We start from the raw sequence: 27,236 nt of genomic DNA, 5'->3' as shown, positions 1-27,236 counted from the left end.
CATGAAGCCCTATGGAGTAAAAGACCCCATAGCCCATAAAACACATTGCAAAGTCAAAGGACATTCTCAAATCATGTCTAAGAGTGGGAGAAAAAGAGTCTCACTCTTAGCAGGAGAAAAAAATAAACCCCAAAAATCCAGCAAAGCTGCTGGGGGACTCACTAGGTTTGGGAAATTAGCCTATACAGAGGATTCTCCCTAACAGTCCCCCCCCCCCCCCCAGACTAAGGGACAGGAGGATTTAATCCACTCCTGGATGAATCGCATCCCTCTAGTCGATGACATACATCCTAGAGAGACCGTCAGCATTTTGGTGGTGACACCCTGACCTGTGCTCAATTGTGAAATCAAACCCTTGAAGGCAGATTGACCATCTCAATAGTTTTGGGTTTCCCCCTTCATTTGCATCAACCATCTCAAGGGTTGGTGGTCAGTCTGAATGACAAAAGTAGAACCATACAAGTATGGCCTAAACTTCTTCAGTGCCCACACAATAGCAAAACATTCTCTTTCAATTGTTGCCCACTTTGTCTCCGGATCCTTCAGCTTTTTGCTGATGAAGCAAGTGGGGTGCTCCCTACCTTTCTCATCCAGTTGGCTAAGGACTGCACCTATACCTACATTAGAAGCATCTGTCTGCACATTGAAAGTTTGGTGGTAGTCAGGAGCTCTCAGTACTGGTGCTTGGCAAAGAGCTTTCTTCAGGTTTTCAAAGGCCTGATTGCACTCCTCATTCCATCTGACCTTCTTAGGGAATGTTGGTAGAGGAGATTACATTCAGTGGAGAAGGGGAATCACTAGGTTTGGGAATTTAGCCTATACAGAGAATTCTCCCTAACAATCGGCGGGGGTGAACTAGCCTCCAAAGCCTCTTTGATTTTCCTCTCTCACAGCACACCAGTTGGAGGACGGTTGACGGAGCATTGGCAGGGAATTACGTCTGATGCTTGTGCTCTTCAGCTCATTCAGTGGGGTTAGTGTCTGCCATTTGTAAGAAAACCACTAGACAGACCGCCCCCTCCCCCAATTCAACCGGGCCAGGAGCTCCAGGAAGAACTGAGAGCCCTGTTGTTGAAGGATGCTGTGATAGAGGCACCTGCCGAGCAGAGAGGATTGGGTTGGTATTCCCAGAATGTCCTGGTCCCAAGAAGGGAGGAGGTCTGCATCCCATTCTGGACCTCAGGGCCTTCAACAAGTGTTAGGGAGAATCATATGCAGTACCCTTAGGGAACACTACATACAATTAAGACTACACGTGATGTACAATTTCACCTTTGGTACAAGCCTGTATTACACAGTAAAGTGGTAGCGATGGCTGAGCAGCCAGACTTCTCTCAAGAGCAAATGAGCAGTAATAGGATTATACAAAGGACTACAATTACTGTGACTCAAATAAACAATGACTCAAGGTTTCTGGTTAAAAAATATAAGTACATTTATTTTTAAACCATCTGTTCACAAAACACTTCACTTCTATCTTGTCTTGGGGACAAGAAGGACGACGTCTGGAGCTATCTGCACTACCTAGGGATGAAGCCAGCAGCAGCAAAGCACGAATGAATAAAAGGTGCGCTCCTTAAAAACAGGAGAGGGCTCTTCTGATGTCTATCCGGACCACTACAGTTCTGTGCAGCGATTTCGACCCAGAAGAGGATTCTCTGGCTGTTGAAGGTGCGCTGCTTGATCCCACCAGGCTCAAGGGAAGAAGACCCCGGAGTGGATCTTCTCTGTTGTCGAAGGGTAGATTGCTCAGGACTGCAGCAGGGCTTCACTGGGATCCAGGAGTTGCAGTAGCCAGCTTCTTCCCAGCTTCTCTTCAGTTCTTGGAGTTCCAGTGGCGACTATGACTTCCAGCCCAAGAGTCCTGCCTTTTATGCCAAAATCCCCCATTCAAACAGCTTGGCTGTCACTCACACAGCAGTAGGGTTGTCGGGCCCGGACAACCACCTCAGCCAATCGACACAGAGTGCGACTTGGGTCTCCAAGGAGACCCTGTGCAGGGGGTTACTAAACCCCTCCCTCACATTCAGCCCACCTAGACACCCAGATGCCAAAGGAGGACTTCTGTGCAGAAGCCCGCCAAAGGACGGCGAACAAGGAAACCAAACCTGGTTTGGTGCGAAAAGCAAACGCCACAAAGGACCTTTCCAACACGAAATGGCGAAAAGCCACGCTAGGACCCATGATAAAAATGATATGGGGTAGCAGGGTCTATGTTCGCGTCTGTCACCACAGCCAGAAAATTAACACAGGAATCCACGTAAAAATTATAGTTATAGCCATGTCGAGTCGGGGAGGGGGACACAAAGTGCCCCTTGAGTTTCAGAAGGACAGGGGAAAGATATTCCCCTCCAGTACTCCAATGTAAGATGGGTTGCACTGGATCTGTATTTTAAAAGGACTACTAAAGCCAATAGTGACTTTACATGTCTCTGGGGGACAGTAGTCATCCCCAGAAATGGAGTTCAAAAGGGAAGTGTAAAAGACATCCCTGTGTCACTGCACTACAGGTGCTGTGTGACACACAGGTAAAAAGATGATACCTAGGGAGTTGGTGAAACTCCATAGCCCATGGGCACAAAAAGTACAACACACACAACAAATACACCGTAAGAGTGGGAAAAAGGCTCACACTCTTACCAGGTGGAAAAAAATAAACCCCAGAAATCCAGCAAAGCTGCTGAGGGACTCACTAGGTAAGGGAAATTAGCCATAAATGAGAATTCTCCCTAACAACAAGTTCTTGAGGAAAGACAAATTCAGGATGTTGACGTTGAGAGAGATTCTCCATGCTCTCGAACTAAAGGACTGGCTGGTGTCGATAGCCATACAGGACGCTTATTTCCATGTGCCAATCCATCATAAGCACAGGAAGTTCCTAAGGTTCACCATAGGGTATATGCACTATCAGTTGAAGGTGCTTCCCTTTGGTCTTACCTCTGCCCCAATGGTCTTTACCAAGCTCATGGTGGTAGTTGAGGCACACCTCAGGCGATCCGGGGTTCCTGTATTTCCATATCTGGACAACTGGCTGATCAGAGGGATGTCTCCAGTGCCGGTGTTGTCCCATTTAGAGGACACCTCCTTGCTGGTGCACAAGCTGGACTTCTCCCTAAATTTAAAGAAGTCCCACATGACACCAGTCTGGAGGCTCGAGTTCATCAGAGCAGTCCTAGATACCTGGGTGGGCAAGGCCTTCCCTCCCGAGGAGAGATTAGTCAGCTTGACACAAATAGTCGACTTGTTCCGGAACCATGCCACTCCAACGGTGGCTTCCTTCCTCCACCTCGTAGGTCTCATGGCCTCTTGCATTTTTCTAGTGCCAGAGGCCAGGTTGCGCATGAGATCCCTATAATGGTTCCTGAGGGGTCAGTGGTTGCAGTACTTCGGCACTCTCTTGGATCACCTCTGGGTGTCTGCATCAGTGGCCAATCCCCTGTTCTTGTGGGCAAACCGCAACAGTCTCCTGGCGGGGGAACCCTATTCCGTGGCCTCAGACCTGAGTGGTTACGGATGCGTCTCTGAAGGGTTGGGGTGCTCACTGCGAGGATTTGCAGGTGAGCTGCCTCTGGTCAGCAACAGAAGCCAGGTGGCAAATCAACAGGCTGGAGTTGCGAGTGATCAGGCTTGACCTGAAAGCATTCACCCGTCTCTGCAAGGGAAACATGTCCTTGTCCTCACGGACAACACAGTGGCAATGCACTATGTCAACAAATAAGGTGGTGTGCACTCCCACCCCCTCTGCACTGAGGTAATGATGCTTTGGTTCTGGCTGTTGGATAAACGGATCTCAGGTTTGGCAGTTAATCTGGCGGGCACAGAGAACAACTTGGTGGACTGCTCTGAGCAGGCAGAGCACGGTCTCGCACGAGTGGGAAGTGTGCCAGGAAGTGCTCGAGGAGGTCTTCGCTCTCTGGGGTACCCCAACAGTGGATCTGTTCGCCACGGAGTCCAACAGGAGATGTGAACAGTTTTGCTCGAGGGAATTCTCAGCGAACGGTTCACTGGAGGACGTGTTTCTAGTGGAGTGGACCTTTCCTCTCCATCATGCTTTCCCTACGATTCCAGTCATTCCATGGGTTCTCCGGAGGTTTCGAGCGAACTTGATCTTGATCGCCCCGGAGTGGGTACGAGGAGAACGTGGTACTCCGACCTCTTTGGGTCTGTCCACCTCACCAGTTGCCTCAGCGGCCAGATCTCCTTACCCAGTTTGAAGGTCAGATACTACATCCGACCCCGTGATGGAGTTCCTTCCATCACCGGCCTCTGCAGGCCTTCAGGTCACCACAGTCAAAGGATATTTGGTGGCCTTGTCTGTGTTTTAAAAGATCCCCGGATCAAAGCTCATTTTTTACGATCTCGGTAATGGCACAAGGTCTTGTGAATAAGTTTCTGCCAACTCCTTTGTTGTCCTGTATTGGGACCTTAACCTTGTTCTGACTGTTCCCTTTGAGCCTATGCACTCTCTTCCCTTAAGGCTTCTCTCTTTGAAAACAGCCATTTTGGTGGCTATTACATCCGCTAGGCGGGTGAGTGAACTGTAGACCTTATGCTGTAAGCCACCCTTTCTGCGTTTTTTTCCGAGAGAAAGATTAACTCAGGGTAAGGCCTGGCTTCCTCCCCAAGGTTGTCTCAGAATTTCACCTGTCTCAGTCCATCGAACTTCCGGTCTTCTACCCTCCTCTTCACCCTTCTAAGCAGGAGGAACGGTTACATCGCCTAGACTCCAAAAGGGTCCGAGAGCTGACCAGCTGTTTGTGGCCTTTTCCTTGGCCCGTAAGGGCTTACCTATAACTAAGCAGACTCGATCCCGCTGGATAATTTTCTGTATAGTGGAATGCTACCAGTCCGCTGGAAAGGAATTACCAGCAGGCATCAGGGCCCATTCGACAAGGGGAGTCTCAGCATCAACATCATTGCAGAGGAGACTCCTTGTCTGGGAGATTTGTCGTGCTGCAACATGGTCATACCTTTGTACTTTTGCTAAGCACTATAGTCTGGATGTGGGTCGTACAGCTGATGCACGTTTTAGCAGGGCACTGCTGCAAAATGTCTTAGTATAACTTTCTACCCTCCTCCTTCATATTTTGCATTGGGAGTCTATCAGATGAGGAATCTGCGAGAGAAAGGCAATCCATTGAAGGAGAAATTACTTACCGTAATGTTCATTAGATGGATTCTTCTCCCGCAGATTCCTCATCTCCCCTCCCATCCAGCCATGTTCAGAAAGTCTGTGGTTGGCGCACATCTTCTCTTTCACGTTGACTTGGTGATGGTCCTCTGTGTCCGTTTTCGTTCTTCCTGCCAAAGGTTTTAAAAAATTATTTTTCTAACGCTACTTGTAGTGTTAGTTGCAACTGTTCCTCCTTCGGAGGTCTTTAGATATTTAATTTTTAAGGGCTTGGTTGCCCGTTCTCTCTGTATTACTATGCAGCATGTGCTGCTCGTGGGGTGGGGGGGAGTAAGGGGGGAATTGAGGTTGGGGCGTAGTCACTTGGTATTTATACAAGGCCTGACGTCACGCCTGGAGCAGACGACCAGACCCCTGAGCAAGACGGATCGACTACGCCCCCTATCGAAAATGTTCCGAAGCAGTAGAGGTGGAGGGAATATCTATCAGATGAGGAATCGGATTGGCCCCTCGGCCTTTCGCGCCAGGCCGAAATCGTCCCTGGGGAGTGGGGGCCGGGTTCTGGCCATGTTTGGGCCGGTTTGAAATATATTTTTTTAAAATATATATATATATATATATATATTTCAAAAAAATGTTTTTCTTCAAAAAGCCTTTCATCCTTCCTAGGTCGATAAATGAGTACCAACACAGGTTGGGTGATATTGTATGCATATTTGTTCTATAAAAAAAGAGCTTCAGCGTAAGTGCTATACAATAACATTATCATTTGGCCTTGGACGTCTGCTTGGATTCGCAGCAATGTAGTGTACTTGGGAACAATGCTATTTGATGACACTTCCTGTTTTGTCAAGGGGTGAAAGGTTGTGTTTCATCGCTTCCAGGTATGTCACTTTGGGGTGGGGTCAAATGACATCACTTCTGGTGATGTCATCAGAGGTCAAGGGTCGTGATGCAAGGGGTGGGACACTTTGAAGTGAGGGGTGGGACACTTTTTTTTGGGTGACCGGGCCTATTTCTTGTCCCAGTCTGACCGTGGCCCCATCTCACTTCTTCCCTATCTCTCGAAACTTCTTGAGCGACTCGTCTATACTCTGGTTTCCTACTTTGTCAGTGACAACTCTATCTTTCCATCACTCCAATCTGGCTTTCGTCCCTCTCACTCAACTGAGACTGCTCTTCTCTCAATTTGTAATTCTCTCCTTTCTGCACGTTACTCAAAGCATTCCTCTCTGCTCATACTTCTAGACCTCTCTGCGGCTTTTGACACTGTTGATCACACTCTTCTCTTGGCCTCACTTGCTTCATTTGGGTTTACCGACTCTGTTCTTGCATGATTTAGCTCCTATCTTTCTGACCATACTTATTCTGTCTCCTGGGTTCTCCTCTCACACACTTCCCCTCTCACACACTTCCCCTCCCACACACTTCCCCTCCTTCATGGCGTCCCTGAAGGGGTATCAAGTAATAATTTCCCCATACATAATGTTGCTGGGAAAAGCCATTGGCAAAATTGTATATGGTGACATTATGCATGGGGACTGGTTGTGGGGATGTCCCCTGCTGCCCTTGTTAAAAAAAAAAATGTTAAAAAAAGAAAATTCGGGGGTTGCGGTTGTGTCCCCCATATGTTCAATGTAATAATGTCTGCGCAAAAAACAACAACTTTTTTGTCAGGAGACATTTTACGTGGACATTATTACATGGAAGCCCTGAAGGCTCTGTTCTTGGCCCTTTCCTATGTTCCATCTACACTTCTCCTCTTGCTGCACTTATCTCGTCCTTTGTGATTTCCCATCACTTCTATGCAGACAACACACAACCTTTTCTTTATTTCCCCACCTTTACTTGTGCTATTCATAATAACTTATCTTCCTGCCTGCTTGCTATTAAATCATGGATGCCCGACCACTTTCTGGTTCTAAACTCTTATAAAACTGAAGTTCTTTTCTTCCCTGCCACCACCATTTCCACCCCTTACCCCTCTCTTCCCCTCCCTCCTCTGTCTCCTTTCCCCCTTCTTCTTTACCGCTCTCTACTACTGCTTGCAATCTCAGCCTCTACTTTGATACAGCCTTATCCTTCTCCCCTCACATCTCCACTCTCTCTCGGTCCTGCCGTTTCCATCTCTTTAACATTCGTAAAGCCTGCCCTTTTCTGACTTTGTGAGATCGAATGACATAGTTGTGCATAGGAGAACCTGTCAGATTCCAACAGTTGGAAAGTCACTTTACAGTTTTCAAATGTGCGTGGGAGGCCCCCTTCAAACAGCCGAGACAGCGGGAGCAAGCCACCCCTTTTCCAGTTCCGAAAGGTCCCGGAGTGCATGCCCAGGGAAAAGGCTGGATTGTTGAAGACTGGGGAGTACCGACCAATATCTCTGGTGTTATTTTTAAGTTGCAGTGCCCAGTCCCAGGACTGCCGGGTTGTCCTTGAGGAGGTGAGCAGAGTTTGCCCCTGCAACCAAGCCGAGTGAAGGAGACATGGAAATTAGCTAAGGGGAATTGGGAGGCTAGACTGTTCAATTTCAACCCATTTGGCAGGGACACAGACTTTGACCATGTCATCAGGTGCAAGATCTGTGCCGCCGCATAATATCTGCGCAAATCTGTGACACCCAGCTGGGATCCTCCCAGTATTACACTCCTGTGGATGCTGGGCTTTATTGCTTTGCCATATAAATCGCAAGACTTTCCACTGAAGTGATCAAGTGGCTTTTGCAGGTTTGATACGGGAGGGATGTGCAGAAGTATAAGAAACAAGGGAGCAAATTCATCTTAACGGCAGTTATCCGGCCCATCAGAGAAATCTCTTGGGTTGCCCATCTATCCAAATCTGCCTCTAATTCTCTAAAGAGTGGGGGGAAACATGCCCCAAACACCTCCTTAGCGGATGCAGTCATATGAATCCCCATGCATTCTATTTCTTTCTCCTCCCATCGAATCGGTCAGAGTGGTTGTAAGGTGCGAATTTCATCATGATCCAATCCCACCCATAGTGCTATTTATTTCTTATAGTTTATTGCAAAACCTGCCACCTGTCCAAACAATTGCAATTATTGGAGAGCAGCTTGAAGGGAGGGGCGGAACGCAGTTATCGTTAGTAGGACATCGTCCGCAGTCAGGGATACCTTATGTTGTGAGCCCTGGATCATGACCCCAGCGTGGGGGGGAAGAAGAGTGTCAGCCACCATTAGATATTGGCGTCTGCATGAGTCCGTGTCAACCACGTTTTCAACTGAACTAACAGAGGCAAAAACAAAAACGTCAAAAAAGAACTGAGAACTGCAGGGCTTCCTGTTCCTTCCGCCTCCCTGTGAATTTCCAGTCGAGGCCAACAGTTCAGAACCCAACTGAAGAACATGGGGCATATCGCCCCTTTGGCCTACAAGTGAGTCCTCACTCATGACCTAGCATAGGCCGCATGAAGCCCATGTTGTCAACGATCTCTTGTAACGCTTCTGTTCAGTGTTTCTTTAGCTTTCCCTCTCCAGTCAACAGAACCTGTTGCGTTGCCATCACCAGTCAATCAAGTGTGTGGAGGGAATTTACCCAGTCTGCCTCCTCTGGCTCCTTTGGAGACCCTTGACAACCTCTTATTTCTTAATTGGGGGCCTCAGTGCCGTCAGAATTGTGGGTGTTGTGCGTTCCACTCTCGTCACCTTTTTCCTGTTGAGGTGGAGGGGGTCCTAATAATTTCTCCAGTCTCCTCCAGTATGCTGATAGTGCGGACAGTCCAGTCCATTTGAATGTGAATTGGACGAAGGAACGGAAGAGCCAACGGTACCTGATTTTTTTTGTTCTTGTAGAAACGTCAGGGGGCAAAGCGATCTCTGTTTCTGAATTGTGATGGTTGCCAGATCCTGGAAAATTTGGCGTGCCGTGCCTTGAAAGGTTCTCACCTTGCGTGCACCCTGCCGCCATGATCTCCTGTTTAGCGGTGAAGAAGTGGACTTGTGTGATGACATCCAGCAGGGCAGATGATGGTTGGCCCCTACAGGCGTGCAGCCTATGTGTGCGGTCCAGAAGGAGCAGCGATTTGTCCATCTCCGGCAGAGGAGTTTGGAAGAAACTTCCTATGTATTCCTGCAGGTCTTGGTCTGGGATTGTGGAAGGAACCCCCCTAATTTGTAGATTATTCCTGCAGGCCCTGTTTTCCATGTCCTCCTGTTTGGCTTATAGGGCTTCGCTTTTATCTTCCAAAGATTGAATTCGAGATTGGAGATCGGCCATGGTGGAGGAGTGATCTAGCACTTGATCCTCCGTTTCTTCCAGTCTTTGCTCCACCTCTAACACCCTGTGGTCCAGGCGGTCCATTTTAGTGGAGAGCTCTGTCATGCAGTTCTGGAACTCAGTTTTGATATCGAGGGCAAAAGCCTCAATGTCCCCCTTGGTAGCTAACTGGCCTGCAGGGTGATCTGAGGAGTGACGGAGCGATTTTGCTGTTTCTGCTTTCTTCACCTTGTCTGGAGCCAACAGCATCGTGGAGATGTCCATATTTTTGGGGGTCTTTGCTTGACTTGCCATGGTAGCCGGTTGGGGTAGGTTTCCTTCTGACTCAAGGGTGAACTTACTCAGGCAACTGTATAAAGTTGGTTACTGTCGTGTGCAGACCAACAGTGAGAAGGCCTGAGGGAGTCCAGTGATGTGGAGCTTCGGCTCCGTGCTTATCCCTGTCTAATTCGGATGTACTGTTGTGCCATGGTTTGCTCTGCCCCTAGAGGTCTTGTGTGCCGTTCATTCGTTTGATAGCTGCTTCTCCTTCCCCGCAGATAAGGGCCTGCGAGTCAGTCTGTTGGAGGCTCCTATCATCTGTTGTGTGGGCCTATCCCTAACTGTTGTCCTTCATACCCGCAGTGGAATTTCAGAGGAGCAGGCACTTACTGTGGACTCTCCTGATGTGGTCGCAGTCTCCGCTCTAGGGTCCCACTTTCATAGTACGAGGTGACAGAGGGGCAGACGTTCCCTCCGGGCCGCTATCATTTGAACAGGCTGAGCCAAGAGTGATCCGACTATCGGTCGGCTGGAAGCCTCTTGCGGCTGTATACTGGCACCATCTTGGAATCGCTTTGTAGCTTCTCCGATGCAGACTTCACTACCGCCCCACATATAAAAGGCGCCCTCATCAACGCACGCTCTATAATAGCCCATGCTACATATATAGCGGACCTAATACTAGCAGAAGATCTAGATTTCTTAACTATAACCGAGTCCTGGCTCCACGCATCCGCAGGTCCAGCCCTCTTGTTAGCCATCCCCGACGACTGCATCATCCTCAGAGCGTATAGAACCGACTGTAGAGGCGGTGGCCTGGCCGTAATTGCCAAAACACATCTCAACATTAGACTTGACTCTTCTACCCACCTCCCATCATGTGAATCACTCACAGCTAAGCTGCCTACTACTAACTCCCAAACGATATCCATCCACTTACTCTACAGACCTCCCGGAAAACTTGGATCCTTCGAGGAAGACCTCAGCACCATCCTCGCCAATAACCTAAAAAACACCTCCCAGAGCCTCCTCTTAGGAGATTTCAACCTAGGCTTTAAAGACCCCAAAGATCACTAGGCTACCCTCATCAACAATACTCTGTCTGAATTAGGCTTTACCCAAAAAGTATCTGGCCCCACCCATAGCAAAGGGAGAACCCTCGATTGGGTAGCAGACTACAACTGCGCGGCCTCCATCACTGATAACTCCCCTCAACCATGGTCCGACCACCATCTCCTCTCCTTTACCCTCGAAGCCTCAAGCCCCATCACCAACAATGTGCTAGCCTCAGCCATCCCCACGAGAAGCAAAACAAAAAAAAATCACAGTGGAAAAACTGATCCCTCTCATCCTCCCTACACTTAACCAACTCCCTGCTACTTCCAGCCCCTACGACCTTGTAGAAGGCTATAATAAAACCATGCGCACAGCCTTAGACTCCATTGCACCACTAAAACTAAGAAAATGTAAACCGAAAAAGCATCTCAATCATTGGTTCTCTAGTCATCTTAAAACTCTTAGATTAGAAAAACGCAAAAAGGAATAAGCCTGGAGACTATCTCCCACTGACCACAAGAAAATATTGCTCAACAAAATAACGTCCAACTACAAAAAAGAAATCATAGCTGCCAAACAAGAGTCTTGCAACCAGAGAATTACACAATCCAACTCCAGCACCAAAGAACTGTTTACAATCATTAAAGAACTGGAAACACCTGTGCTAATTCCTGACACATGTGTGAAGGACAAACAATGGGACACCAGCGTCCAAAATGCCCTAATCAATAGTCACAGGCCTACAAACTAAAATTTAAAAAAAAAAGATTCCATAGCTAAAGCAACCAACCCCACTAACACTGCCCCGCGCACCACACCCCAACACCCTCTTCCCAACCCCACTCACTTCAGCTTCTCACAAGTCTCCACTCTCGAAGTGGAAAAAATCATTCTCAGCCTAAAACCATCTGACTGTCAGGGCGACCTCTGCCTCCCACAAATTATTAAAGATGCGGCAAAAGACCTCTCGCCCTTCATCACCAGACTCATTAACGCCACCTCCTCCTCAGGTACCGTCCCCAGCAACCTTAAAGAATCCTGGGTCTTCCCCCTTCTCAAAAATCCCTCTCTTGACCCCTCCATTCCCACTAACTACAGACCTATTACTACCGTCCCCTTCAAGCTCAAGATATTAGACAAGAGAGGCTACGAACAAATCCAAAAATACTTTGAAGATAACCATCTCCTCGGCTTTCGGCAATCAGGCTTCAGACCCCAACACGGGACAGAAACGGCCCTTATCGACCTGAAGGCTCAAATAGACACTCTTAGAGACAGTGGGAAAACTGCTCTACTGCTTCTCCTTGACCTCTCCGTGGCATTTGATCTAGGTGATCACAAAATCTTATGCAACCACTTGGATTCAGCTGCCCACTTATCCCAAGAAGCCATTGGCTGGATCGAGACATTCCTCAGCAACAGATCCATGCATGTCTGCTCTACCACAGCTGCCGCGGACCCCATCTCCATCACATGCGGATTCCTTCAGGGTTCATGCGTCTCCCCTACACTGTACGACGTGTTCACAAAGCCCCTGTTTGATGATCTAGATGGTCTGGACCTACACTAATTATGCCCATGATACCCTGATCCTCATCCCGTTGACGGGAGATTACAACCATAATTTGGCCTTGGTGAACAAGGTGTACCTCATCATTCAGGCATGGATGGCTTCTCAGTCTATGCCTGAATGATGACAAGACTGAACTCGTCATACTTGGTTCCACTGCTAACCTAACCAAATTGGACCTCAACTACACCAGCTTCATTATAGGCGGGAACCCGATCAAAGTAGCCAAGGAAGTGAAAACCTTAGGAATTTACATTGACTCCACCCTCTCCTTCCATAAACAGGTTAGCGCTATGGCATCCACCCCGGCCTACACATGTAAGCTTATAAGAGCAGCCAAACCCTTCCTATCCACCCAGAGCTGCATTACATTAGCCAGAGCCCTTGTGTTATCAAAGCTGGACTATTGTAATGCCCTCTACGTAGGAGCCAGCAAACAGGTTACTAACAAAATACAGACGGTACAAAACAACGCTCTCAGAGCAGACTCGACATCCCCAAGAGAGAGCCCATAACTGGCTTAACACCACAGATAAAATCGTGCTCAAAGTAGCCTCACTAACACACACATGCCTCAACAACGCTGCCCCCCGCTACTTAGTCGATAGAATAAGTAAACACACTGCCATCAGACCTACTAGAACCAACGCAATTCTACTCACAGTTCCCAGATTCAAACGCACCAAAATGGGTGGCAACAGCTTCCATGTGAAAGCAGCCCAACATTGGAAATCCCTACCACCCTCTCTAAGAACACCCCAAACCTACACACACTTTAGACGCAACTATATACTTTGGATGAAGAACAATGACCGATAATACCATCCAACCCACCTCACCGCTATAAACTATGTAAATATGTATACTTGTAATTCTGCAAACGCTTGCCTATATTGTGACTGCTTCAACCATTCATTGTCTCATTGTAATTATTGTAATGCATTGTCACTTGTAACCAAGCTGTGAATAACCTTGCTGCTCCTGCGCCCTCATACCCTCGGGTCTGGTGCGCAATACAAATGAATAAACTCAACTAAACTACTACATGATTTCTTGGGTGAATTCAGCCTGGCCGAGGCAGCCATGACCTCCCTGTCACTTCTCAACCTCTGTCCCTCATTTATAGGCTGTGCGACGGGGTTTTGAAGAATTAGTTTATGCTTTGCTTCAGGGCTTCGTGCAGAGGCTCTCAGCAACGTGTCTTCATGGTCAGCGTTGCTAGCCATGCCCCCCGTTTTCTTTCACTTTAATAAAACTGAGAAAGTTCAACAATGTCCAATTGTATGTGTCCTATCTCTGACCTACCACACAACCTTGACATGGTGAAAAAGAGTTGAGAGCCAAGAAGACTCCGCTGTACACTGGCCGAGTTTGTAAAATGGATGCAAGAAAGGACTACTCTAGTCCATGAACTTGTGAACTAGTATATGCAGCAGGCTCAAGACAAACACAAGCAGATAGATGATTGCCAGTCTCCGCTGTGCATGTTCAAGGTGTGGGCAGAGCCCTTGTTCCACTCCCTACCTGTAAGAACAAGCAACCCAGCCCAGTGGCATTGCCAAAATCTAATTTCCGAGATCATCAGTGACTTAATTATAGGGTACTGCAAACCCTGTGGTACTTACCACATCTATCATATAAACTGGTTCAAGGAGTGAAAGCACCTAGATGATTCTACCTTGGTGGATATGGCTACTTGTGAAGACCCAGAAGAGGTGACCTGTTTCCCTCCCAAGAGGATGATCCGAGGGGGACTACGACCAGTCCAATGATCTTCCAGGAATATATCCAAGATGTGTTCTGATACAAACTGAGCCATGTGAAGTGTTACTTTAACCACACCGCCAGTGAAGTCTTTGGGGCTCTGTGGCCTATTGCTTATGCGATTTCCATGAGCTTGGTTCATCAGACGAACTTTGTTAACCATCTTGGGGGTACAGCAGAGCTTGCGATCATGATAAGAGCAGGACAGAAAGGTACAGAAAAACTCAGCTATTTTGCCATCTAGGAGTTAGACAACCATAGATGTTGGTCCACGTACTAGACTTATTAGACCTATGTGTTCTGTCAAAGGTCGTCCTGTGTGGGGCCTTCATTAAGCTGCAGGGTTCCAAAATAAAAAAAAGTTCCTCTAAATTTTCTAGGACTGGAGTCGGATAGTAAATTATATATCCTAGAATATTTAGGGGGAAAAGACTAACATATCTCCAGGATTTTCTCTTTTTCTTTTAAACTCTTCTTACTCTTCGGAGCACCAGTAAGAGAACACATTGGGACTGTGCAAAGATCCACTTGAGTCTATGATGGTGGACCGCCCTTATGGGGCCCCTCTGTGCGTGGACCCACGGACTACTCCACAACACAATTGAATACACATGAGCCAATTGCAGTTAATGGCCTCACTGTCAATTGTCACACAGCTGCTGTGGGTATCCCGCTCGCAAACCCAACCACAGTCCTCGAGGGATATAAAGACTTTTGCCAAACCTGGAGAGAAAGATGAAAGAGAGGCGCTAGAGGGGGAACATTAGAGAAGAGAGGGTAATGACACAGCTGGGAGAGGAAGAGACAATGGAGAGGAAGGCAAGGCATCTGGAGGACAGGAATGGAGAGAAGTGACTTTTGGGAGGAAGAAAGAGTAAAGAGCTTGTTGGGACCTGAACCAAAAGGGTGATCCTAGTCTGTGGGCCCTAAACTGGTGAAGAAGGGGGCAGATGAAGGGCCAAGTGCCAGAGTCCTAGTGGACACTGGAGGCTAAGGGAAATTACCCCTAGATCATGGTTTTGCACCCTGTGGCTCTCTAGACCTTTTGTACTACAACTCCCATGATTCCTCAACATTAACTATGCTTGCTGGGGCCATTGGGCAGTGTAGTCCAAAAGATCTGGAGAGCCCAAGGATGCAGAGCCCTGCTTTAGATCAACCCTAAGATAGGGGGAACCACTTGTAAGACTTAATAGGGTAGGGGTCCGTGAGGTATATTGCTGTCTGTTTTTGTCTAATCCTGAACTAAAGGTGCTGGGGTGTGGTATATCTGGTAGCAGAGTCCAGAACGGCCAACATCCTGACCTACCTTGAGCCAGGCAAGAAAGATGTCCCATGGCCCTCTCTGTTGCCTTGCGCGCTTCTCAGAGTACAGGACTGAGGCTTGGAGAAGTGCACCGGTCTCTCCTGGGCATTTTACTCACTGTCAATAAAGAACAGTGCTTGCTTAACACTGATTTCACTTCATGGATTCCAGCCCCATTAAAACACTGGTAACCAGCTACCGCTTCGACTCCTCTGGACCCCAACAGCTGGCAATGTTTTCAACTTCTCATATCGGGATCCTCTGGTGCAGATGTCCCAGTTTAGCAGCTACTTCCCACTTTTCTGGCCGCATAGGGAGACCTGACAGCATCGTCCTGCATCTGCCCTAGCTAGGTGAGGCAGTTCTGGTAGATCACTCGCACCACCCCCTATCCCATACTCAAGCGCTCCCCAGTGTATGCTACCATTTTGTTTCCATGCTTGTGTGGTCTCTGCTACATGCACTGCTCATTCCACCACCACATAGACTCAACCACATTTGTTGGTCAATCTGGCTCGCCAAAGGATCCTTTACATGGTCCCTGCTGTAAGGCTAAACCATGCAGCTTGGGCAGACTAAGGCAACTGGGTCCCTGGGATTCTTCAGAGTGCCGGAAAAAAGCGCATATTTTAACAATGGCTCTGTTCTGCCCCAACAGCCTTTTTATTTTTGGTCAGTTTATGGATACAGGGAAAGCAAGGGCTAACAGAGCCTGCTTCACTATGAAGGTCATTTATCTTCCACATTTATCTTACCATGATACCCAACACTATTGTCTGTTATGTTGGGATACACCCTAGCACTATGAACAAAGCTCTGACCCCACTGAGGGCTTCTTTGTGCTTTTGTAAAACTGCATGAATGAATTACCGAATTGCATATGGGTCCACTTTGCACAATATTCAATGTATTATTTGACGTGCCATTTTAAATATCATTTATGTTCTTGTTTTAAATATGTGTAACTCTTGTTTCCCTAGTCACAGTCTGATGAGAAAGCCTTGATTGCCAAATTGCACCAACAAATTGTAGCGCTGCAAGTGAGTGAGGCCACAGCCATTGGGAAACTGGAAGCTGCAGTGGCCAAACTTCATAAATTGGAGGCTTGCAATCTACGCCTTGAGCAGAAACTTGATAGCAAAGAGCAGGCCTTGTTCTTTGCTCGCCTTGAAGGACGAAACCGAGCCAAACACTTGCGCCAGACAATCCAATCATTGCGGCGGCAATTCAGTGGAGCTCTGCCTCTCGCTCAGCAAGAGAAATTCTCTAAGACTATGATTGAGCTACAGAATGACAAGCTTAAGGTAATGCAGGAAATGGAGCATGCCCAGCAAGCACATAGAGTGATTGAAGACAAGGCCCTTGAAATGGAGCTCAAGCTTGGTGGCTTAGAGGAGCTGCTATCCACACTGAAGGACACCAGAGGAGCACAGAAGGTTTGTTGTTTGGTTGTAACATTTCAGGGTTACTTGAAAAGGCTAATTTGAAAATATCTTGAATGCAGGAGTACATATACAGAAGAAGCTCTGTTCTACATCACGAGTGGGGGTACTCAGTGGTGCCGGATAACCAAATATGCCCCATCCCCAATTTTTGATGTTTTGGTTAACAAAACCGTAAAGTCAGAAAACAGTAATTCTTGGACTTTGTTTACCAGCACTGCATAATACAGAAACTGTTACCTGGCCTTGAAACTTTGTTAATCCCCATTGTATTCAAGGAAAGGGTACAATTAGCGACAATTTCAGGTGCTGCTTAGTAGCGCTATAGTTAATAGAGATCTGGCTAACAGAGCTTCTTCTGTAACATTTCTCTAATGTATCTCTTCGTAAAACAAATTGACGTTCTATGTATTGTTCCTCTCTTTTAAAAATGGAATGGAATGGGCTCTCTGTGCAGGTGACAACTGCAGACTCAATCTTTTCAAATCCATTTTGGCTCAGTATCCATGAAGGGATTTCATTGGCATGTTTTTGCTTAAAATATTGCAGAGTCCTTATAAGTAATTTTGATATTCCTGGACGGAAAGTAAAGGTGTTAGAAGATGCCTTCTTTTAACTATGCGATAACTGTGAAAAGCCTTTCTTTACTGAACACAGTTCTCATCTGCTCTTAAGACTTTACTCAGTATTACCATTCCATAATTTTTTTTTTTCCCCGATACATTTTTATTGAAAATTTCACATGTAACAACCAACAAGAAGCACAAAAACCACACTTACCCCAACCTTTAAACCAAGTTAGACCAGTCTGACATGAACTTCATGTGGAGACCCTGAATCGTGTAAGGAAGCCATTCCAGGGCCAACAAGGACCACAGCTTCGCCACCCATTCATATTCCAGGGGCGGGTGTTTCGATTTCCATTTCCGGGCTAGTACCAAGGCCACCGCCAGCATCATTATCACAGAGTTTGCGGTCCGCTCTGTTAGATAGAGCTGAGAGCGTGCCATTAAGACCCAATAATTTCCTCCCTCTATTAACGCCCATCTCTACGTCTAGTACTTGGGAGATGGTCTGCTGAACTAGCGACCAAAAGGGATCCATTTTTGGACACTCCCACCATATATGGGCCCAGGACCCTCTTGCCCCACATTACCTCTAACAAAGCTCGGGCACCGCCCGGGACATCTTATTTAGCCTACTTGGGGTCAGGTGCCACCTTAGCATCAGTTTCAGCCAGATCTCCTGAAGCTGAAGGGATCTCGTAAGCTTAGGAATCTGCGACCACCCCTGCTCCTCTATGACTCCCCCAACATCCCGCTCCCATTTGAGCATGTACCTCCTAGGCCTCAGGGGTTCATTTTGCTTTATAAGTTTGTATATAGACGAGACCACCCCTCTATCACCCGTGTCAGTGTCCAGGTACTTTTCAAACTGAGTAAGCGGTCTAGTTCCCGCTTGGATGATCGCTGGATGAGAGACCCAATGCCGAATTTGGAGATATGAATACCTCTGCAGCTCCCCTATGTCGAAATCTATCTTGCACCGCTCAAATTGTTTCACCTTCCCCCCACCACCATATCTCAAATCATGCGGCACCCTCCCTGAAACCAAGTGTCAAATGAAGGGTCTCCTGCGGCCGCAGGAGTAAACTGCGGATTGCCATGTATAGGCGTGTACGGGGAGTGAAAAGTAGTGATGTGTGCCCTTCTAATGGCTTTGTCCCAGGCGTCCCCTCTGGTGGACGTGATATCGCTGCAGTACATTCTAGCACAGAACCCCTTCCAGATCCCCTCCGACCACCGCCCTATCCATGGCCCTCCACACCTTCCCTCTATCATCCCTCTGCCAATCTCTTATGAACCTGAGCTGAGCCGCCAAGTAATATACCCTAAAGTCCGGCTCCCCAACTCCCCACCCCCGCCAATCCCCACCCCCCCTGCTACCTGGCCGAAACTGTCTAGTTCTCTCACCACTGCCAGCAAGGAGGTGATCGGGTCGGACAGTGTGAAGATCATGTCGTCCGCGAAAGCTGCTATCTTATGAATCTGACCCCCAATCATTTCATAATTCTTGTTCTTCAAACTTGGCATCTTTCAAAATCAGCATCCGGATGCGTTTGGCTGACTAATCTAGAATTCTGAAAAATATCTTGCCATGATTGGAAATCATGTTGTGCCTTTTGCAAAGAATATTCTTGTACAGGGCTGCATCTCGGTAAACTTGCTGGGTTTGTCACTGTTTTATTAATAGTATAGGTTCATACTACTGGAACGCCATCAGGAAATGTTTGTCAGTCGCTTTCCCCCTCCTCATCTGACTCACATCCTGACACTGCCCTTTCCATGTTCTACTCCTCTATCTCTGGCACTCTGGATGGTCTTGCCCCTGTCATGAGGATCCGCTTGAAGCCTAAGTCCAAGTGCAATTCTTGGTATGATTCTGACTTAGCTACCCTTAAACGTAAATGTAGGGGGGCTGAGAGGAAATGGCGGGCTTCTTGTACATCCTCTGACAAACTCGCCTGCCGCCTGCTGCCTGCTCCAAAGGCAATACACAGGTTCCTTGTCCAAACTCTTCAGTCTCAACCTTGTCTCGGGAGGATAGCTCAGGGGCAATGTGCTCACCTTGGAAGCAAGACGATACGGAGCAACACAGGTTCGGTCCCCGGGACCACGCTTAGAAACCTCTGGTTATTAAGTGCATTATAAATAACCTATCACATCATATATAACCTCTCCTGTTGCCTCTCGGGCCTTCTGCACGGCCTTTGCCTCTCATTTCATCTCACAAACCCAGGACATTTTGTCCACCTTACCTTCTCTTCCTCTCCTCCCTCTCCTTCTCCTCCCTCTCTACATACTAACTCTGGCCATACTGCAGTCGCCCTCCCACTCTTTCTCTTCTTTTCCTCTGTTCTCCCCTGACAAGGTTTCTAGACAAGTCCGATCTATGAAAGTCTCATCAAAACAGGTTCTTCCTTGTTCATCCAAAATCATCAAGGACCATATTGACACCTTTGCCCCTGCCCTTGCTGACTTCTGCAACCTCTTCTTCACCTCTGTAACTTTCCCCTCCCCCTTGAAACACTTTCTTGTGCACCCTCTTCTCAAGAAACCCACAGCCGACCCCTCTTGCCTGGCCAACTATCGCCCGATCTCCATCTCTCCTTTCCTCAGTCTGCTCACCGATTCTGCTGGTTGCCTCCCGACCTTCAGTCTGGCTTTAGAGCTGCCAGAAGCACGGAAACCGCTCTCCTGAACATCCGATTTCTCTTCTGCCTTCGACACGGTCAGCCATGCCATCCTGCTCAACCGCCTCCGTGATAACCTGGGTATCACTGATCAGGCTCTGGCCTGGCTGATTTCTTTCCTCTCCGACCGACCCTCTGTCATGCGACGCATTCCTACCTGCCGTCTGTGGCCCCGATTCCGATTACGCACTTCCTAATTCCTGTCACGTCTTTCACGTCACGTCCACTTGACGGTCTAGTCTTTCTCCGTTTAAGCGAACGTGGCGTTATTTAAGCCACACCCTATCTTCCTTCTGTGCGTTGAAACCCCTTCCGGTCAGCTGTGCTTTCTTTTGCTGCCGCGGTTTGCTGTACGCTGTTTTCTGTCTCCGCTGAGCTTTCCCCTCTCTACTCCTCCTCGTCCTTTCAGGTTCTGATTCCGGGACCTTCCTCTCTATTTTCCTTCTTATTCTTTGGTTTATTAACCATCCTGTTTGCTTGCAGTTTTGTTGTGGGAGTTATTACATTTTCCTACACTTCCTGTTTCCTGTTATTCCTTCCTCGCTTTCTATTACTAAGTATTGCTAATTTCTCCAGCATTGGATCTTTCATGGATTCACATGCTTAGAATATTCCCCGTCGTCAGACTGGGACCCCTCGGTACACAAATATAGCCTTTTCCAATAGGAAAACATCTGACACTTTTGTGTCCTATCTACGTCCTTTTTGGACCCGCCTATGCATGCTCCGTAGGCCGTCCCCGTATAAGAGGCCCACTCCCGCGGTTCCCCTTCAGATTTCAACCGTCTCCAAAGTAGTGGGATCTCCTCGCGTTGTCTTACTATTTTGTACAAGGTTGCATTACTGGAATTTGAGTACAGAAAATGTCCTCCGTGTCAGGAAAAGCGCTGTTCCGCCCATGCGCGACGTGCGGCTTGAAAAAAGTTTACGAGGGGGACGGACATATGGATTGTATATATTGCCTCCACCCTCATCATTCGGCGGATAACTGCGACATATGCAAAGGGTTTTCTCAAAAAACCCTCAAAGACCGCAGTCGACGGTGGCATGGCTGAATGATGGAGCGGGGGCATACCCCCCTTCGGAGGTAGGTTCCACACAATCGGCGAAAACATCACGCCGCGATACCTCGTCGGAACCACCGGCGAAGAAATCTCGACCGACGGAAAAAGAGTCGTCTGGAAGTCACTCAACTAGAGACTCCTCGTCAAAGAAATCATCTTCATCAAAAAAGCATGAAAAGGAAATCCTCCTCGGGCGATCATCATAGATCGACCACGAGTCAAGAGTCGAGTAAAAGCAAGTCAACTGTGGAAAAGGCTGGACCGCCAAAACCACCTGCTAAGTCACCGTCGTCGAGGGCGGCCCAGTCATCGGCCTCCACCCTGCCACTTACGCAGGTGGCATCCGCCGACCCACCAACAGCGACGTCGACGAAGGCCTCGTCGACGGGGGTTCTACAGGAGGCCTGGAGGCCTGAAGTTTTTGATCCGACCCCCCCGGATACTTTACTACACGAACAGGCTGTGTTGCTGTCCTCGGAGGACGAGAATGAGAGAATAGCTGGCCCAGCAGACCTAGGGCTACGAGTGGCTGACAAGTTGTCGACGAGGGGATCCTTTATACCGGTATCTGCCCCTCTTCTCAATCCTCAATCTGTTTTGTCGTTGGAAATTCTGTCCACGCTTCAGTCGTTGTTACAGTCGTTGGACCAGAGACTACCTCAGGCAAACCTGCCACAGTCACCCGTCGACGAGCCGGGCCCGTCCCGTCAACCGACGCACCTACGCACGCCAATCTCAGCACTGGCACAAGAGGAAGGTGAGCTGCCAGATTCGGAGTCTGACAGGGGAGCCATGTCGGATATCTCATCATCCCCCTTCAGGGATCCAACCTGGGAGTCGGAGGTGGAGTTGGAAACCCCTAGAAGCCCAGCTCACCCGTCCCCTCCGGACGACATTGTGTCATTCCATTCCATGATGGAGAAGGCATGCAAAGAATTTGGTTTGTCCCAGGAAGAACAGAAAAAGGACTGTTTTTTGTTCGACCACATGGGTAAGAGAAGGAGGTCTGTGTTCTCGATACCAATACTAGACCATGTATGGAAGGAGGGGTTGCAGACAATGTGTCACCCGTTTTCAGAGCCGGCAGTGAAAGGACGCCTGGAAAAAAAGTTTAAGGCTCCAGAGTCTACCCCCAAGTGTTTATCCTCCCAACCAACGCCAGACTCGGTGGTGTCGGCGGCAGCGGCGAAGAAGGCAAAGGCCCAGCACAAGTGCACGACTCCTCCTGAGAACGAAGCGAGACGCCAAGATGCCTTTGGCAAAAAAGTTCTATCCGTGGGAGCGACCACAGTAAAGGCCGCAAACTCTCTGGCAATTGTTGCCAGATACGATAGGGAGATGTGTGTCACTCGCAGTCGCGGCCAACACCGCGACTGGCGATTTCTTCCGCGTTGGAGTTTGAGAGGGCACAGAGGAGGATTACTTTAGTCCTTTTTCTGTGTTCGCTCCGCAGCTCCGAACGCGGGTCGCAACGCTGCCGGGAGTATTTAAATCCCCGCCTCCCGGCAGGTCGTTGCGTTGCAACCCCCCCCCCCCCCTCCCCTGTTGTTTACTTTTCGACTCTGGGTCCTTCGCTCTTCCTCTGCACCTTGCTTTGGAAATTCTCAGGGGTTACTCCCCTTGGATACTTTTCTCCGGGGTTCTGGCCTTTCAGAACACCGTACTTTGTTTCCCATTTCTCTTCGCCGCCTTCCCTGGGCGGCGCTAGCTGTGCCTTTTTTCTCTGGCGGTCTCTCGTGCTTTCTCTCTCTCTCTCTCTCTCTCTCTCTCTCTCTCTCTCTCTCTCTCTCTCTCTCTCTCTCTCTCTCTCTCTCTCTCTCTCTCCTGTTCTCTCACCTTGCTCTTTTTGGTCCAGTCAGCGTGGGGGTTTCTTCCGTGCTCCTCCGCAGTACTTTTCTGAAACATTATCGTCCTCCACTGCAGCCTCCTCAGCTGCTGCCTTCTCCGCCTGCGCTTCAGGCCTGCTGCTATTGTTGGACTTGGACATTTATTGGCCACCCTTCAGTTGTTGGAGATCCTTCGCTTCCTTCTTTTTCATCTGGGAACAACTGGCCTTCGCAGACAAGTCTTGGCACCTCTTATCAGGGTTTTTTTCCTCTCTGCGGGTTTTTCCCTGCATTTTCTGGCTTGGTCCCGGAAAGGAGGTCACTGTGCCGCTGTTCTCACCCAGCGGCCACAGTGGCTTCTCTCCGTGACAAGCCCACGCACCAGAAAAATGAGACTGACTACCTGGCACGTCGAGGACTGCAAGAAACCATTGACCCGGAAAGCTCAGGTGAGGAGAACGTGGGTACAGGGGAAACTCAGCCAAGGGTACTTGTCAAGTCACAGATTGCAACGCCAAAGAGTATCACGATGTCAGCTGAGGAACAGGTCCAAGAGCTGTGGAAGGCTTTTCAGGCTATGTCCCAGGAGCTACAAAGGGTCAAGACTGAGAATGCTTTGCTTAAAGAAATGGTTGCGGCTAGGGAACCGACTCCCTCGGAATTGCCACCCATGGCGCTGTCCTCTGGGAAGTTTGATGGCTCCCCCAAGAAGGTGAAGGAGTTTCTTGAAGCAAGCCTGGTTCATTTCACATTCAGACCTCGTACCTTTGCTACAGACCAGACCCGGGTGGGTTTCCTAATATCCAACATGACTGGAAACGCTCTGTCCTGGGCCACCCCATTGGTGACTAGTGGAAACGCCATTTTGCAGGACTATTCGGGGTTTCAGAATCTTCTCAAGCAGACCTTTGAACGACCAGAGCTCTCCTTCCCAGCCTGCGAAGATCTGTTGGATGTCCGGCAAGGCTCGCTAGACGTTTTATCATATATTTCCTCTTTCAAGACATTAGCAGCCGGAGCAGGATGGCCTGAGGCAGCACAGTATGCCATTTTCAGAAGAGGACTGAAGGAGGAAATTAAAGACGAGCTGGCCAGATCTCCTCGTTCTCCTACTTTCTCAGATCTACTTTCTGCTGCACTTCATATAGAGTATCGCCTTCAAGAGAGACGAGTTGAACGTCGGAAGCAAAGGACTCCTGGCCATATCTCAGACCCCTCTGTACCCGTTCTCCCTAGTCGCTCTACTAACATCGTTACTGAAGAACCCATGCAGATCGGTGCCACCAGGGCGCCCTTGTCCGCAGCTGAAAGACGTCGCAGAAGAGAGAAAGGACTGTGTGCCTACTGCGGATCAGATCAACATTTTCTCAGAGACTGTACAGAGCTGTCCAATAAGAGGTCGGGAAACGACTAACCTCGGCGTCAGTAGGGACAAGCGACCGAGGGTCTTCGAGCAATCTTCATCGTCCCTATGCCTCTCTGTCAGTGACCTCCTCTGAATCCAAGGAGGACTCCAGGCTGATGGTCATTCCAGTACAACTCAACCTCGGAAAACATCAGGTGGAGAGACTGGCCCTATTAGACTGTGGCGCGGCAGGAAACTTCGTTGACACCCTGTGGGCAGACAAGGTGGGTCTCCGTAGGATTCCCCGGGCAGAAGGTCAGAAGGTGGAAGGTGTGGACGGTTCACCTTTGTCCTCAGGTCCCATCACCCATACCACTGAAGATCTCTCCTTGACGATTAACCAACATAAGGAAGTTATGAGTTTTGATATTATCAGGGCTGCCCCTTTCCCCATTATATTGGGCATTACCTGGCTCCGTCGACACAATCCTCTGATCAACTGGACCGAAAATCAAAAAAGTTTCAGTTCCCCGTATTGCGCCACCAACTGTTTTTCACTGGAAGGTCGAGCTGATCTGCAGCCAGTCAAGGTGTTTCCCAACAATCATGTTGGTATCCATGCTTTACCCAATTTCTGCTCTGGCTTCTCTGAGGTAATTTCAGGAGTGCCTCCATGCCAGACTTCCACCCCATCGGCCAGAGGACTGCACTATCGATCTGGAGCCCAATGCCTTGGTTCCGTTTGGACGGATATTCGCTCTCACCCAAACCGAGAGACAAGTCCTACGGAGATACTTGGATACCAACATGGAAAATGGTCTCATTCAACCTTCAAAGTCTCCAGCAGGAGCCCCTTTGTTTTTCATTAAGAAGAGAGATTCCGCCGATCTTAGACCATGCATCGACTACAGGGGCCAGAATACAGTGACAGTCCGTGACCGGTATCCTATGCCCCTTATCACGGACATTATTGAGGCGGTGCAAGGTGCTCGAGTTTATACCAAACTGGATCTTCGCAACGCATACCATCTGTTGCGGATTGCCAAGGGTGACGAATGGAAAACCGCGTTTCGTACTCCTCTGGGCCTATTTGAGTATAAGGTTATGCCGTTCGGTTTGGTGAACGCCCCAGCTGTGTTTCAGAGGTTTATGGACCGAATGTTCTCTGACATGCTTTCCATCTCGGTCATCATCTATTTAGATGATATCTTGGTTTTTTCCCCTAACATGAGAGAACACATAACACAAGAACGACGAGTTTTGGAGCGTCTTAAGGTGAACAATCTACTGGTCAAGGAGGAGAAATGCAGATTCGCTGTACCATCGGTACATTATCTGGGATATGTTCTATCAGAAGGAGGGATCGCCATGGATCCTGACAAGGTACACGTTATTCTTGACTGGCCGGCCCCGACCTCTGTCCGGGAGGTCCAGAGGTTCCTGGGTCTTTCGAATTACTACAGGAGATTCATTCCTAACTTTTCAGAGGTGGTATATCCCATCACCCGCCTACTCAAGAAGACGGCCTATCCTTTTTCCTGGTCTACTGAGGCGGAAAAGAGTTTCTGTTATCTGAAAACCCTCTTTTGCTCTGCCCCGATTCTGCAGCATCCCAACCAAACTCTTCCATTTATTCTGGAGACAGACGCCTCTGCCACAGCTGTCGGAGCAGTGTTGCTTCAGTCCTTTAACAAGGTGGAGCATCCTGTCGCCTATCTCTCCAAGACTCTTTCTCCCAGCCAACTCAACTACTCGGTTCTGGAAAAAGAATTGTTAGCAATGAAACTGGCTTGTGAGGAATGGAGGGACCTTCTCATGGGTGCCCGCCACCGGTTCCTCATTCGCACCGATCACAAGAACCTAAAGGCTTTACAGGACATGGAATGTTCAAACTCCAGGCAAGCTAGATGGGCCTACCTATTTTCGCAGTACGACTTCCAGATCACGTACATCCCTGGGTCTCTCAACCGTCTGGCTGACGCTTTGTCTCGCAAGGATTCCCACTTGGAAACGGTAGCTGTCAAGTCTGAGCCATTGTTCCACAGAAATCGGATCCTAGCCATGGCGAGTTATTTTCTTCAGGAGGTCAAGGCTGCTGTTGCGCAAGAGGCTCCTCATATCTCTTTTTCAGCTGATTCCCCTTTCGAAATCAAGGACGGTTGGGTCTTCTACAAGAAGAGGTGGTATATCCCTGAAGGGTCGTTGCGCCGGTGTTAGGCAGAAACCTGTGCAGTTCCCTTGGGGAACACTGCAAAAGATTTAAGACTACAGGTAGAGCAGTAAACCCCTTTGGTAGCAGTCTGTACCACCCAGATTTACCTGGTAGCTGTGGCTGAGCAGTCAGACTTCCCTCAAGAAGAGTTAGGCAGTATGCAAAGTATACACAATATGTACCAAAACACAATAGCACAAGCAAACACTGACCAGAGCTTGGTTTCAAAAGTATATAGTTATTTATTTAAAATACACATAAGTTAAAAACACTCTAGCAAAAATATAGTAAAAGCACTTCAACACAGTTATAATGAAAGTAGATTCAATCCTTTCTCCTATCTAGACAACTCTAGGTAAACACCACTTAATTAAAACAGAGGTGAGTGCTTAACGTTAGATGACACTCTAGTAGTTTCCAAGAAAGGGAGAGAAAAAGCAGAAATAGGTTAGACACACCACTCTAAGGTCCAGAACACTTGCAATAGGCTTAAAGAAGAATAAAGTCACAGGTGAGCAAAAGTCACTAGGCAGGGCCCACTCTTAGAGTAGCCGGAGCGAAAATGTGCCCAAGATCACACTGTTAGTTAGAGATTCAAAGTCTTGCAAAGAGTCAAAAAGAGTTTAGAGTGGCTCAGAAAGTTTAGCCAAAGTGTCCCAGGCACTCCCAGGTTCGAAAGCCGGGGACTAAATCTACCCCGTACAGTCGGTAGCAAGGGAAGCCAGGCGGAACACAGTACCTTAAGCGGAAAGGATCCTCCAGCGGTGGCAGTTG

The 27,236-nt window shown here is 48.4% G+C and overlaps 1 protein-coding gene across 4 annotated transcripts in view; it reads left to right on the top strand.

The window, feature by feature from the left end:
• The window catches only part of CEP290 (centrosomal protein 290), a 3,224,991-nt gene that overhangs the window by 1,658,298 nt on the left and 1,539,457 nt on the right, over positions 1 to 27,236 (top strand). For all 4 annotated transcript variants that reach the window (XM_069629332.1, XM_069629331.1, XM_069629333.1 and 1 more), the window contains one exon: positions 16,301 to 16,756. In XM_069629332.1, coding sequence (XP_069485433.1) covers positions 16,301 to 16,756 — 456 coding nt within the window. The remainder of the gene's footprint in view (positions 1 to 16,300; positions 16,757 to 27,236) is intronic.

This window comes from Ambystoma mexicanum, chromosome 12, assembly GCF_040938575.1.
Source record: "Ambystoma mexicanum isolate Mex_15411 chromosome 12, UKY_AmexF1_1, whole genome shotgun sequence".
Classification (NCBI taxonomy): Eukaryota; Metazoa; Chordata; class Amphibia; order Caudata; family Ambystomatidae; genus Ambystoma; species Ambystoma mexicanum.
The sequence above is the reverse complement of the archived record's forward strand: the minus strand, read 5'-3'. Positions and strand labels throughout refer to the sequence as shown.